Genomic DNA, 14943 nt, shown 5'->3' with positions numbered 1-14943 from the left:
AGGTAGGAAGGAGGAAGGAAAGGAAATGATGTGATGTGTGGCCAAGTCTGGTGACCTTACTTGGAATTTGTGCTCTGCATTTCACCCATCCAAATGCACACACACCCAGAAGTGAACATACGCACTGTGAACACACACACACCCGGAGCAGTGGGCAGCGGGGAGCAGTTGGGGTTCGGTGCCTTGCTCAAGGGTCTCTCTAACCATTAGGCCACGACTGCCCCAAATAAAAAGCTGTTGTAACATTATACACCATACCATTCAAAAGCTTTTCTTCTTTTGGAAAGAAATTATAGAAATGAATAGCTTTTAATTTACTTTTATTTAGCAGAGATGCTTTAAATTGATCAAAAATGATGATAAAGACATTTATAGTGTTACAAAAGATTTCTATTTCAGATAAACGCTGTTTTTCTGAACTCTCCGTTCATCAAAGAAACCTGAAAAAAATATACTCAGCTGTTTTCAACACAATAATAATAATAATAATAATAAAAATGTTTTTTGAGCAGAAAATGAGAATATTGGACTGATTTCTGAAGGATCACGTGACTGGAGTAATGATGCTAAAAATTCAGCTTTGAAATCACAGGAATAAATTACATTTTAAAATATATTCCAATAAAAAAACAGTTATTTTAAATAGTAAAACATTTCAAATTTTTACTGTTTTTGCTGTACTTTGGATCATATAACTGTAGGCTTGGTGAGCAGAAGAGACTTCTTCAAAAAACATTAAAAATGTTACTTTTCAAAAACCTTTGACTGGTAGTGTATGTTATACAGCTGAAGTTAGTAACTGATTTCTTTTGCAAGTAAGCAAACAAGCCTCACAGATCATGTCTGAATGCAATCCACTCTTCATTTGAAAAATAATAGTTGATAATAGTTAATAGTTTAAGATGATGTATTTAATCAATACATGCAACATTTTACAGTGTTAAAGTACTGCTACATTTCTTAATGTCTAATCCAGTCATTTCCGTTTACAGTACCTGCCTTTTCTAGTTTCATTTTAACTTTGTTACAGAAAGTTACAGAAAGGAAATGAAATCACCCAGTAAGTCAACTTTTCACCTATAATATCAAATGTTTTTAGTTTAAAGGTGAATTACAGTAATAATAATAATAAAAACTTAAGTTAATATATAAGCTAATGTTTGAATGATTTTCCACCCACCTTTTTACACTTCTTGCTGTAAGGACCAACTATCAAACAATTGCTTATAAATTTCTTGTTATGCTTTATTATTACCAAAGACTGGATTCAATTCAGTGAGGCCTAAAATCAAACATTTTCAAAAAGAAATACAAAAAGTATGCTAACTGAAAGAAAAGAAGTTGACAAAAAGACTGAATCCAAGATTCGGTGATAATATAGCATAATGACAGATTTACAAACAAAGGCCAGTTATTTTTGTCTGGGAACATCAAATTAGATCAGGGATTTTCCGCACAGCGCAAGCGTGGATGATAATACTAAATGATATTAAACATTACAGGGAAGCTTTTATTGGTTTGGTGTTAATGTAGGGGTACTGGCATGAGGCTACGGGGAGCGTAAGACAAACTAAGGTTGGCAAGCGCTAGAATGTCAACACAGCACTAGCTTGAAGTTTATGCGAGTGTCTGGTCATCTCAGTTGTCACTTTGTAGTAAAATCGCTTTAACCTCCAGGCTCAGCAATATATCACTTACGGTTCAAGTAAGACATCATTACATTATGAATTAAAGCTCCTCTCAGAATAAAAGGCTAGGCATTTTCCATGAACACATTTGTTGGATGTTTCCATTGATTTGCCCAGCCTTTGCAGTTTCCGTTAAATGATTCCATTTCCTCAAGACATCTAAAGTTACCACCTGTAATGTCCCCCCCCCCCCTTGTTCAAGTGTATGTTTTTGAATTTTATGTAGTGAGCATGATTTTATGTAGGTTTTGCGTATTCATTTTTAAATATCAAATAGTACACCACTAACTTTAAACTTGAGGTGACAGCCGTTTCTGGGTAGAAAGACATGCTCAGTGGAAACTCCCACATGTTCAAGCATCATTTCCTTCTTAGAGACATCAAAGATCTGACTGAGCTGGCAATAAAAGTAAAAGAAAAAAGAAGAAGAAAAAGGCTCATTCAGATTAGCTCATGGTGAGACTGACAGGTAGAGAGATCTAGTGTGAATAACACGATAAAAAACCCTAACAGACAAAGCAGGAAACAGGCGGAAGAGAAAGCCTATGTTGGTTTAGCTCGACAGCCATGAGCAGCAAATTTCTTTGCGCTGTTCTCATCCTTGCCTTCCTGGAATCAGGTAAGCGCACATTGTGTGAAATATCTAAATAAACATTGACATATTTCTGCATTTAAACGAGCATGTGGGCAACTAAAAAGCCTGTTGTTGTTAGTTTGAACAGATGATGCTTAATTCTGTATGCAGTCGGAAAAAAAACAGCTAAGCCATGAAATGACAAAAATGATTCTATGGTAAATGAAGACATCCTGTATCAAAATGTTTTCAGAAAGTGATAGCACACAATTGCTTATGCAAGCATAAACCAACGCCTTCACACGCACCGCTTATTGCTGTCTGACTATCTGCACTTTCACTGATAACATCTTCAATAAACAAATGCTCAATCACTTGTTCATCATATAACTTAACATAGTATTATACCTTTTCATTACTGGGTTGCTTTTGTAGCATATTTCATTTTTATCCTGTGATTCATTTTTGGAATTCACATTATTGATCATTTATTCTGATTTGACGATTGATTTTGCACTGATTTTTCTTGTCAAAGATTAATAAACTTAAATTCATAATTAATTAATTATATTTTTCTGTTGAAAATAATGTGTAAGATTACGAGAGTGTATTTTACAAGAAAATACTATTTATTTTCAAAGTTAAGTTTATTTTTCTAAGTTAGTTTCAATTCAATTACTTGCTGTTTCCTTGTAATTGTTTGTGAAATGTAGTAGCATGAAAATTGTTTCTTAACCATTTTTTTTTTTATTGTACAGCGAGTTTCGTTTTTTGCTTCTAAACACAGCTTCTATTGTAGTTTCAACATGCGTCACAAGCTGCTCACTCTCTAAAGCTTTTTTTGAGGGCAGTATATAAATTGCGGCAACCACTTCTGAGACCAAATATAAAACAAAAGGTTCCATAATGGCTTCAGATGTTTAAAGAAAGCAATGCAGCAAATTTTCAGTAAACAAGTGCACAATGAAAGAGTAAAAAATTTGTAAAAATACTAAAATGTTCCACTAAGCATTCATAATTCAGTATTTTAGGATTATGTGACTCTGTGACCCTTGTAATATTTCTGTGCATGTTTTCATTTGTGTTCCTTAACAGGAAAATCAAACAGTGGAGTATCTATTAGTCACAGTCGAGATGGAGATGGTCAGAACGTTACCTGTGTCCTCACAGGGAACGAAAATATGACACAAATCAATTGGGAAATGCTAATAGGCCCGAATCGCACCAAACTGGGCACGTATCACCCAATTTATGGAAAGTACATAAGCAAAGAATATAAGACGAAAGTGGATATCCGGAACAAAACAGTTCCTCATCCATCATCGTCCCTTCTCATTAAAGTAACATCAAATGAGAGCGTGCTAATCTGTTGTGCGTTCATAACATTTCCTTCGGGTAAAATTGAGCAGTGTACTGATATCAGTAAGAAAGATGCCAGTATCAACACATCTATGAAAAAAGGTAAGGCTTACACATGTACAGTAGTCCTATACATACCTTGCCATTTCTCTGGGAATCTTGATGTATAGGACTTGAGGTTTTTTTTTTTTTTTTTTTGTCATAGATTTCACGTATTTGGAACCAGAACCAAAACTGGGATTATTTGGACGCTTGGGTGCAATGATTATTGGAACTATTCTTTCCCTTTTTATCCTGACCATCCTCTTCTATTTATGCAGAAAAAACAACTGTAAAAGGTAGAAGTCACATCTTACAAATATTTACACAAAGCAATAAAAAGCTAATATTTATATACTCATACATTCAAGACCAACACAAAAGGCTATTAGACACTTCAAAACTTGTTTACAAAACAATCTGAGAGAAAAATCATGGGTAATTTGACTTTGCAGGAGGAAGACTTTTGAAATACAAACGTATTTGACAGACCCACCTTCTGAGGTAAGACTTTACAGCTATAAAGAAGAAATTTAGATAAATTTCAAAAGATCTAATAAATAAATTAAAAGAGTTAAAGTATCTGTAATTAAAACGAGGGAGGTTAATAATGAACCTGTTCTTCTAAATATTCTTTTAAATTCAAGCAAGGGCTCATAAAGGATACCGTTATATAATTTTAAATGCTAAATGTGACTGTTAACAAAAAGCAGGTGTTACAGCTGTTACAGTTGAAATGGCAAATGCAGTGTAAAAGTGTGAGAATCGCAGAACAGGCACATTTTTAACCATGCTATTTCCTTTCAATCTCACATGCACTTTATTATAGTAAGTGATTGCATTTAAGCTATCAGTTTCCTGTTATTTTCTCAAGACAGTGTGTGGTTGTGGTTAAAATTTGAGTACTGCCAATACAAACGACCCTTGTTTGCAGCAACATTATGATAATTTACAGTATATGGTTTACATTCTTAATAACAATAATAAAAGCATTCTTAAAACATTACAAATATATACTTTTCATTTTGTTATGATTATGTAGTTTATAAACAGTGTATATTGTATATTCTAATACAATAATTACAATTTAAAACAGTAAAAAATTCATCCTAAAATGTACAACTCTTATTTAGGCATTCACTGAGGAAGCAGTTGATGCACAAACTTCTCAAAGTTCTCCAAATGGCTTTGACCCCTCAAAACTTTACGCCAAGATCAAAAAAGACATTTTCTATGGCCGGCTGTGGAAGTCTTACCAAGGCCAACCCAAATCATGGACACAAGGTACCATGACCGATCAAGGACATGTTTATCACCTGTTAGGACAGAGTCCCTTACCGGAAAGAAATGTGGAGGGCAGCCCCTTGAGGCCAGATGCAAATGAAAGTTTATAGTTTATAATCTTTCCAGTTTGATTGAGAAGAACCTCGTCATATTTGTGTAATGTAATATAGCTTAAAGTAGACTGCAACGATTTATATAAAGAAGAGTATGAATATTAAAAGAAATTAATATTTGGTTTTCAGTTTAAATGTAAATAAATGCTTCTAACAGGGAATAAATGTATAGATAAATAAACTTTAATGTGAGAATCTGTCTCAAGTCTTTTGTCATGAGTCAAGTGTTTCACGGCCAAATCTCAATTTGTTTTTAAATAATATCTATATGCTAGTTTTATGAATTCTGTCAACTCATTTATTATTGTTATAAAAGATGTATCTCCTAACAATCCTTGTTTATTAAATCAAGCTTATCTAAAGGTTTATGAAGTTTTACACTCTTAAAAATAAAGGCAGTGATGCCATAGAAGAATCATTTTTCAAAGAACCTTTCAGTGAACAGTTCTTAAAAGAATCATTTTGAAGAACATTTTAAAAATTCATGGAACCATCAATAACAGTAAAGAACTTTTATTTTTTAAAAGTATACTTAAAATGATGATTTTACTATTTAACACCATGCATTTTAGGAAGTTTAGTTAGTAAGAGAAAAAAAAAAAAAAACATTAAACAAATTATTCTTTTTCGTTCTCTACATTTAGTCTTAGTGTTTAAAAACAAGGCATGGGACAAGAAAATGCACATCCGTTATCTAGCTCTTGTTCTGGTTTTATACATCCTGCTTGCGGTTGTAGGTGTCCAAAACATTTTAACCTCCGAGCATAAACTCTCAGACGTGCTTTTTCTTCCTTGAGGCCTTTTAGACAAAACTGCAATGTCGCCTTCTGCCCGCTTGGTGGGGTTACGATTCTGTTTTTTGAAAAGGAAATATCTTTGGAAATGGCTTCATGTCATATTTCAAGGAGGCTCATGTGTTTATCATTTTAAATCTTTTGTAATGTTCTCGAAACGTCTCAGAGATCTCTGTGCCCACTACATCGAAGTTCACGCTTTCATGTTTGGATAATCATTGATATACGATTAAAGCTGCAATATTTACTTGTTACCTGACCAAAAGAAAGATTTTCGGCCCGTGTAAAGGCTGGACATTTAAAAAACAGTTCTACAAGCCTGCACGAGTAAAGTCCACGTTCGGCGGAATGGAAACTTTTCACATCCTGATTGTGGTTGTCTTGAACACAACGTCAAAATAACACGCCTGTACATACAGTACGTCACGCGGTAAGTCCTGCAAGAAACACGTTTCTTATCATACACCTCACTGAAGAACGCATGGTTTGTAGTTTATAAAGATATTTGAGGCCAGAGTCAATTGTAAACGTATTTTAGCAATGCTTTTTATATATTATGTTATGGGATGTACGATTGTAGTTGCATTTTAGCAGTCCTGTTAACGTGACCACCAGACCACATGATCATAGCACTTTGTTTCTTAGTAGACTGTCATCCAAACTAAAATTAACGTTACATTAAGTTTTTATTGATATGTAATGCTATCCACAGCAGTAACATTAAATTGTCTGCTACTACATAGGATAAGTAGACTACATCTGCTTGTGTTTGCAGTTAATATGCTTCAATATGCTTTATAATTTTAATCCATTAAAATAGTTTTTCAATTTGTAATGCAATATTATGTATTTTATATTATTTAAATATAATATAATGTTGTTTTTATTTATTACTGGAGGGAGTAGTCTCAAAAAACTATTATGTTTTACAAACCAGCGTTAACCTGTGCTGAAGTAAGGATGGAGTCACATTGTGTGGGTGAAAGTGATGGACTGACCTTCTGTCTGGCCAGACCAGAGGATTACGATGACGTGATGGCCATATCACAAAACATATATAGTGGCAATGACTACCTTCCACATCGCTATCACTCCTGGATGACTGAGCCAGGAAGAGTGGTTATTATAGCACGGAGAGATAGGAAGCTGGTAAGGGGAAAAAGGTTTGAAAGACCTTATGTATTTTCTAAAAGAAAAACTGTTTAAACCTCAGCCAGACGCTGTGAGGAAATGTTAATTGCCGTAGTAAAATTGCAAGGTTTGATTTTAGCTAGTAGGCACACTTTATTATACTCACATATTGTATTATAAACTTAAGAAATTAACAATAAAGCTTGTTTTCTTTGGTCATCTAAACCTAGATGTTATCAAGGCACATGTAAAATATTTGAAATGTTAATATTATGTTAACATTTAACATCTAGTTGTTTTATAATTAACATGCAATCTTATGATAAGTAAATAAGTAACGATGTGTCTGTTGAGAAATGCCATGCTTTCAGTTCTCAAAAAGGCAACATTTTATCTTGTGGCTGAAATTAACCACATCAATGCGTGAGTTCTCTGCTGTGCACACAACTGATTGACTCGTGACCCATATACTTGAATGCAGTATCTGACGTTTATACCACTGGACAGTTTCACTCTTCATATACTCATAGTCTGTTACTATCATTTTAATTTTAATAGTATAATTTTGTACTGTTACACACTAGTGAACCTCTACACACTGCCCTAAAGCAACATTAAACTACTAGGGACACTTTTGTAACACTAGGGCTTTTGTAATTAGCATATTGAATATCAAGAAAAGACCACTTTTACTCTTATTGTTATCTAATAATACTTTATATGAGTAGTATATTTAATTAAGATTTTATTAAAAAAGAAGGAGAAGTCCACTTCCAGAACAACAATTTACAGATAATTTACTCACCCCCTTGTCATCCAAGATGTTCATGTATTTCTTTCTTCAGTCATAAAGAAATTATGTTTTTTGAGGAAAACATTTCAGGATTTTTTTTTTTTTCCATATATTGGACTGCTTTGGTTTGAACTTCCAAAATGCAGTTTAAATGCGGCTTCAAACGATCCCAAATGCAGTTGTAAACAATCTCAGCTGAGGAAGAAGGGTCTTATCTAGTAAAACGATTGGTTATCTTCATAAAAATAATACAATTTATATGGTTTTTAATGTCAAACGCTCATCTTGTCTTACTCGCCCTGAACTTTTTTTCTGGTTCATGACAGTTAGGGTATGTCGAAAAACTCCCATCTCGTGTTCTCCCTCAACTTCAAAATCGTCCTATATTGCTGTTTTACCTTTTTTGTTAAGGGTATTTTATCCTCTTTGCATGCTCACTTTGTAAAGACTGAGTCGGTACTTCTGCAGTGATGTAGGATGATTTTGAAAAGATTTTTGAAGTTGAGGGAGAAAATACGATTGGAGTTTTTCGACATACCCTAACTGTCTTGAGTTTAGGCAGCACATTGCATTTTTTAATGAAAATAACCGATCGTTTCGCTAGATAAGACCCTTCTTCCTCGGCTGGGATCGTTTACAACTGCATCTGGGATCGTTTGAAGCTGCATTTAAACTGCACTTTGGAAGTTCAAAATCGGGGCACCATATCAGTCCATTATATGGAGAAAAATCCTGAAATGATTTTCTCAAAAAACATAATTTCCTCAAAAAATATAATAAGAAAGAAAGACATGAACATCTCGGATGACAAGGGGGTGAGTACATTATCTGTAAATTTTTGTTCTGGAAGTGGACTTCTCCTTTGATCAGGTAATGTTTTTAGTCAGTAACTCCCACTGCTTTCAGTACAAAAGCAGTATGTTTGATGTTGCCAGCTGGTAATTGTTGTCATATTATTTTCATTTGTGATCGCAATCATAAACACACTGGTATTTTACCAGTTTTTTCAACCTTTGCAATAATTATTCCTGTGTGCCTTTAGGTGGCTCTGGAGTCAGGCCTGGTGGTTGATGGAGGTGAAACTGTAATAGTTGAGGGATTGAGAGTGTGTCCAAATGAAAGAGGTTGTGGTCTGGCTGGAGTGATCCAGAGATTTGTTGATGGCTACATAAAGAAGGTCTACCCTACGGTGAAAACTAAGCGCCTCACCAGAGGCGATGACCCAGGGCCTGAAAAACTAAGCAAGTTTACGCTTCTGGCCAGACGGGTGAGTAAAACATAAAAAATTCTATACTGTGTTCTGTACTGTGTAATCTGCATTTTCTTTCTCTTTATGTTATTTTATGACAGTTTTAAATAAATCATGCACTCTATTAAAATGTATTCTCTTTTTTTACCAGTCCCTCTCACTAACCTTTGAAATTAACAGTAATACGATTAACACTAACAGTAATATTTATCTCCGTTTTCTCATTGTTGTCATTAAACCAGGCTGTTCTCTCTCTACGTGGGAATTCTGAAGGTTTTGATAGCTTTGTCTCAGGTCTAAAGGACAAACTGGCTGTGTCAAATGAGTCCAACAGCAGCCGTCCTTTAGTGCCAGTAAAGGACTCAGATACTCTTAAGGCCCTTCTCTTGGATACAGACTTATCTTCCAGACTTCAGTTTCCAGGGGGTGCTATCATCCAGGACTGGCAGCCCTTGAAACTCATGGAGAGTAACCTTCATATTCTGGCAAGGCGAAACTTGACATGGTTTATAGATGGTTCTGGTGGGAAACCCCTGTTCATCAGCTTCCACACACCTCCCTATCCTATTCCATTTAACGGAGGGTCTCTACGCTTTAATATCGACCTGTTCGGGACAGACGCTTCCTTAGCAAAGAAGGCAGTAATGGCTCACTTTAACAGTGTGAAAAGTGAGATTCAAGGCTTGGTTTTGGTTCATATTTATATGCATCAGACTCTGTGGGAAGATTTAAAGCAATTTTGTGAGGGCCATGACACGGTGAAGCAGTTACAGAATTTCTGGGAGCAGCTGTTTTTGGAAAGAGAGTTATAATGATATCTAAAGTGGACGGAAAGTAGAAAAAGATGCTGAAGATAATAAAAGACTTGTTTAATTATTTGGTGATTGATGTTGTATAAGCCATAATGCAGTTGTCAGCTCTGTTTAAACAAGCTATTTGTTCAACAAATTAAATCAGTTTAAATATTGTACAACAATATTTTAGCACTTTTGTAATTTGTGTCTGAGTGAAACACAGGCACAGTGAAGCAAACTCGGTGAACTCATTACTTTAACAGATGCTGATGTCAGAAACATGAAGCGTGTGTTTGTTCCTGCATGCTTAATGAGTACAGGATGATTTATGAATTGAAATGAAAAGTACTTCAAACTGATTGTTTTAAGCATTTCATGTTTAATATAATAAATTAAAAGGATGGCTTTTTTATCAGTGCTGAGTTGTATTGATTAATACATTTTTGGAAACAGTGCACTGTAAAAATGCTGCTGCAATGAAATTTAACATTTACTAAACATATTTTTAAGTCAAGCATGAAGACCTTGTGTGCACACCAAAAGCGAAATTAAATATAGCTGCAAGCTATATATTGAGCTTCCCAAAGAGAGTCCTAACCTAGAGAGTCTACAGAACTGTACTGCTGTTTTTTTTTCCAAATTTAGCGAAAAACCTAGGACTAGTAGGTTTTTTACATCTCAATAATTTAACAAATGATTTGATTGAAAGCAGTAGTTCTAGAGGCAAAGTTGTCCAGAATGAAGAATGATCATATGATACGAATATCGCGTGTATGTGCAAAAATGTAATCGTTTACGCCCTTGAAAAATGTGATATGGCCCCAGTGGCCAATTGCTTCCAAATTTCTCACAGATCTTTGGGGCTGTGAGTCAAACAGGCCCATCGAGTTTCGCTCTGATAGGCCTCCGTTAACTTAAAATAATGGGTTAACTCATCAGCCAATGGCAGCCGTGTTTTATTTTTTGAAATATGCAAATATCCTTATTGACACTTGTCGCACTTTGGACCAAGACCATGCACAGTGATTTTAATGTTGATAGGACAAATGGTTGCATAGATATAACCATTTTTAGTTTCCCCCCTGACCCCAAACTTTTCTGATTATGCATTAACAATACAGTTCTGTATCTGATACTACTGTATAAAGATCATTTTATGTAACTGCATGAACAACAATAATTTCTAAATGAATCATACACTTTTTCAAAATAATAAATGCAACAAAATCTAACATGTCTCTTACTGTATGTACAGTACATTACAGCTGTTGTACAGCGATTGGTAATGGCGGTGACAAGAAAAAAGGAGGTTAACACTGTGGAAAATCAGCCTCTTTTTCCACCAGGGTGTTTTGTAATTGCCTTTCATGATGGAAAGGCGCATGAGGAGTCCTTGGAGAAAATATGTGACGTCTGAGAAACAGGCAACAGTATAATGGATGTGCTGAGAATCTATCCATCAGCAAATTATTCCCCTCCTCTCTCCATCTATGTTGTTCATCTCTCTCTCTTTCTCTATCACATTCTTTCCTGTTTCTTTCTCCTTCGTAATACTCTCTCTTTACTTTGCAACCATGATTTATGTCTTTCCGTCACGCTCAGCCCTTCCATCGTTCTCTCTGTTCCACCTCTGTCCTTTCGTTTCTCCTCCTCCATTAGTTTCACGTCACTCTTGCTCTGCTGAAGCACTTGGCTTGTCATTACACTCATTTAGTTCCAGTTCTGTCTCTCAAATAATGTCCATCTGTTCCTCGTACCAGACCTTATTACAGAGACAGAGCAGATCACCTTCTCCCTCACTCTTTCACAAGCACACATGAAGACACCCATCCAGACACACAATTACAGCCACCAACTTCATTAAATGCACTGATGGAATAAGTGGAGACATCTTGTGCACTCACACCATCTTGTATCAGAGGTGTATACGGTATGCATGCTGTTAGGAAAAGCTTATCTGACATTTCTTCTCATTTGTAACTTATGTCACATCCTTTCTAACATGCATTACATTTGAAATGGACAGTGAGAGACTGAATTACTAACATATGAGAAAGGCTCAGTCATAATTTCACAACTGCGTCACTGACTAACTCATTAACAACTTAGCAGTCACTTCAGAGCAGCAGATCACAGTGGAGAAAACATTTTAAGATGTAAGTGAAAAGAACAGAAGATGCTAGCAATGAAAAGTTACAATTTGTTCCTTGTCTATGAGATTAAGGTACTTGAATTCATTTGTTTTTATAGTGTTTCCTTATTTAAAATGTCACACTGTATAAAATAATATCTTAAATATTTCCAACGGTATTTCAAATCATGTTAAGCAAGTAACCTTTTACAATAACCATAAGTGTGTGACGACTTCCCATTTGAAGTTGATGCTCAAATAGGAAATGCTGTTTGAGTCTGTTTTCCACACACAGATTAAACCAAGGCCTGGACTAATAAGAGACTGCTATAACTGACAGTGAAATTTAATCTTGGATTTGACATAATCTGTGTCTGAGAAACAATCCTTTGTCTGTCTTTTACTATCAGCCACAGAGCAGGCAGGCACAAAAAAGGCCTCTTTCGAAAAGCTTTCATGAATGAAATTCAGTAGACAAGGCATCCAACATGCTGAGGAAAACATGCATTATCCTGTGGACCAATATATAAACTATGTGACGCAAAATGCAAGATTTCCTCTGTATCGTGCAGCATGCAGCAGGAAATGCTGAATAAAATACTAAGACTTCTGAGGAAGCAAGACAAGGAAATGACTAGTATGATTTATATATTTGCATATATTTTTAGATATAAAAATTAAATACGCCTTTCTGCTTTTAATGAAATAAATAATGAAAGCACATTATAATACATTTTGGTTAGAATACAAAAGTCAGTATTAAATTAATATCTTGCAAACAACTCCAAATTAATTTCACAGTTATTGACCTTGAGTCAAAAATAAGATCATTGATTGCTTTATGACTATCTCTCTGGAGGATCTGGAAGGCCTCTAAAGTAATCGTCGCTCTCCCCTTCAGCAGCACAAGTACAAACCAGAAATAGGTTTAAACTGCAGATGGTCAGTTGTGTAATAATCATCAAAAGATAGTAATTTGAATACATGACATTTAATGGATCACAAAGACAATTTCTTTCAGTCTAAATTACATTTTGTGGGTCATATATGACCTTGGGGAAATTTCATTTATTCACTTCATTCATGAGGATCTTTAATTCTACTCTCACTGTATGTGTTTTTGCAAATGAATGAGTGTAATTTCTTCAGTAATGCAGACAATGCATTAGTGAAAAGACATTACTATTTATGACAATATCGGGTGCTGGAACTAATGTCTCGATTTTTTACGGTAGAAAAAAAATGCAGTTCCGTTTTTCCACCAAAAGCAGGCAGCACTGAGACGCATCTTGGGTTCATAATGAAATACTGCTCTGTTAGTCAGAGCCGTTACAGCAGACGTGATAGTGTGTGATAGTGTGTATGTGGAAACACTTGTATGACTTGCTTTTGCTGGTGAAAATTCAAGGAACGGTAGCAAGTTGGTATTAAGAGGCTTTGTCAAACTTTTTAAGACTACACCCGCAATGTACTGTTTAAAACTTGCGAAAGGACAAAGGGCAAGATTCAGCCTGCCCTTAAAATGAGTTACAGGATTTGACTGCTAGAATGACTCAATGCTTTATGTCACTTCTCGCTCTCATTTTTTTTTTTTTTTTTTTCTCATTTTCCTAATTTGCTTTCTTTCGCTTCCTGGCACTTGTATGGATTTGACCTAGCCATATGACGCATCTCAGAAATGGAAGAGAAAGACAGAGAGCTGGTTGCTGCTGGAGCAGATAATTATATTTATCATGATGATGATAACCCAATCGCTGTGTTAAATTTGGACTTTGCCAAGCTTCCGCTGTAGATTATCCCAATTTTACCACCCTGTGGGCCACCATCGGCGCATGTGGGTCTGCAAAGTACAGCTAAAGACTTAAGAAGTGATTACCAAAAATTAGGTACTTCTCACTCATTTTATTAAATTACACATTCACGTCTGTTTAGCATGTGTCTACAGCATTGTATTAATTGCGCTACATCAAAGATACTTATACAAATACTGTGAAATGAAAGGTGACAGAGGTCATTTTAAAAAAACAATTGCCACAAATGTTCAGACTCTCTATATATGAAACACCTCACATATTATTTATAAGCATTACAGAAACTATACTGTGATGATGACAGTTTTGGCTTTAAAATTTTCAATTAACATATGTGACAATACTTGTACTATATACTGTTATTTTTTTATTTTATTTGTATGGTGCCAATTTCTGATCAAAGTACTTAAAATCATTGTTTAAAATTATGCTACTGGTAAAACTGATTATGATGCATATTATTTATAAAAGGGATGTGCCTGAATTCGAATGCTGTGTTCAGAAAGGAAATAATGTGTACCACAGACTATACCGTACAAAAATTCGCAGCATCAGGGAGCCGCTATTATTATGTGGACAATTGAAATCGATTTTGAATGAATGCATACTTTTTACTTTCACTTTCAAGATTCGTGATCACTCATACTCTGTGTATAACTACGGAGTGGCAGTTCTTACCACACATTTTACATGATTAGATGTCTGTCAGTGATGCTAAGGATGTGCAAATCATTCGCCATCGTTTATTCAGTCATCTCTTCTTAGGGGAGAGTGGGGTAAGATGAGCCATTTTTTAACTTATGTGGTCCTCAAGATAAGGGAAAATGAGGCAGACGAACAATGAAAGTATCTAAAGTAATTTCAGGATGTTTTCCATCATTTTAAATTATTAAAATGTATCTATGACAAAGGGTTCTAAAAATATGGCTTCTTGTAAGAAAGTGTTCCTGTGGCTCAATTTGCCCCAGGTTAGGGGTAAGTTGACCCGAGTCATAAAATGTACTATCTGGGTGAAAACTGACCATCTGACTGAATCTGATTCAAACCCATGTGTAATTTTAAAGATAATTTACTCTTTTAAAAACGTAATATTCAAGTAATATTTAATTTTACAAACAGTCATGTTTCTTTTCTTAAAGCCAACTTAAAATAAAACCAATCAAATGAATTTTAATTTTCAGTC

At 35.0% G+C, this 14943-nt stretch overlaps 2 protein-coding genes across 2 annotated transcripts; both read left to right on the top strand.

The window, feature by feature from the left end:
- The first annotated feature begins 1983 nt into the window (after nucleotides 1–1983).
- si:ch211-196f2.6 (immunoglobulin domain-containing protein) lies at nucleotides 1984–5257 on the top strand. Its single transcript, XM_051113756.1, has 5 exons — nucleotides 1984–2307; nucleotides 3358–3723; nucleotides 3827–3959; nucleotides 4116–4164; nucleotides 4794–5257. The coding sequence occupies exons 1-5, from the start codon at nucleotides 2256–2258 to the stop codon at nucleotides 5052–5054; spliced, it is 861 nt and encodes a 286-aa protein (XP_050969713.1). The 5' UTR covers nucleotides 1984–2255; the 3' UTR covers nucleotides 5055–5257.
- A 442-nt stretch (nucleotides 5258–5699) lies between these two features.
- Nucleotides 5700–11027, top strand: nat16l (N-acetyltransferase 16, like). The gene is made up of 4 exons (XM_051113762.1): nucleotides 5700–6281; nucleotides 6789–7000; nucleotides 8818–9042; nucleotides 9267–11027. Exons 2-4 carry the CDS (start codon nucleotides 6812–6814, stop codon nucleotides 9834–9836), a joined length of 984 nt encoding a protein of 327 aa, XP_050969719.1. The 5' UTR covers nucleotides 5700–6281; nucleotides 6789–6811; the 3' UTR covers nucleotides 9837–11027.
- Nucleotides 11028–14943: the final 3916 nt, after the last annotated feature.

The sequence above is a fragment of the Labeo rohita genome, chromosome 7, assembly GCF_022985175.1.
Source record: "Labeo rohita strain BAU-BD-2019 chromosome 7, IGBB_LRoh.1.0, whole genome shotgun sequence".
Lineage (NCBI taxonomy): Eukaryota > Metazoa > Chordata > Actinopteri > Cypriniformes > Cyprinidae > Labeo > Labeo rohita.
The sequence above is the reverse complement of the archived record's forward strand: the minus strand, read 5'-3'. Positions and strand labels throughout refer to the sequence as shown.

Coding starts and splice junctions, on each gene's coding strand:
- si:ch211-196f2.6 (XM_051113756.1), top strand. CDS start 2,256: ATGAGCAGCAAATTTCTTTGCGCTGTTCTCATCCTTGCCTTCCTGGAA. Junction 3,960..4,115: donor AGAAAAAACAACTGTAAAAG/GTAGAAGTCACA, acceptor TTGACTTTGCAG/GAGGAAGACTTTTGAAATAC. Junction 4,165..4,793: donor TGACAGACCCACCTTCTGAG/GTAAGACTTTAC, acceptor ACTCTTATTTAG/GCATTCACTGAGGAAGCAGT.
- nat16l (XM_051113762.1), top strand. CDS start 6,812: ATGGAGTCACATTGTGTGGGTGAAAGTGATGGACTGACCTTCTGTCTG. Junction 7,001..8,817: donor CACGGAGAGATAGGAAGCTG/GTAAGGGGAAAA, acceptor GTGTGCCTTTAG/GTGGCTCTGGAGTCAGGCCT. Junction 9,043..9,266: donor TTACGCTTCTGGCCAGACGG/GTGAGTAAAACA, acceptor TCATTAAACCAG/GCTGTTCTCTCTCTACGTGG.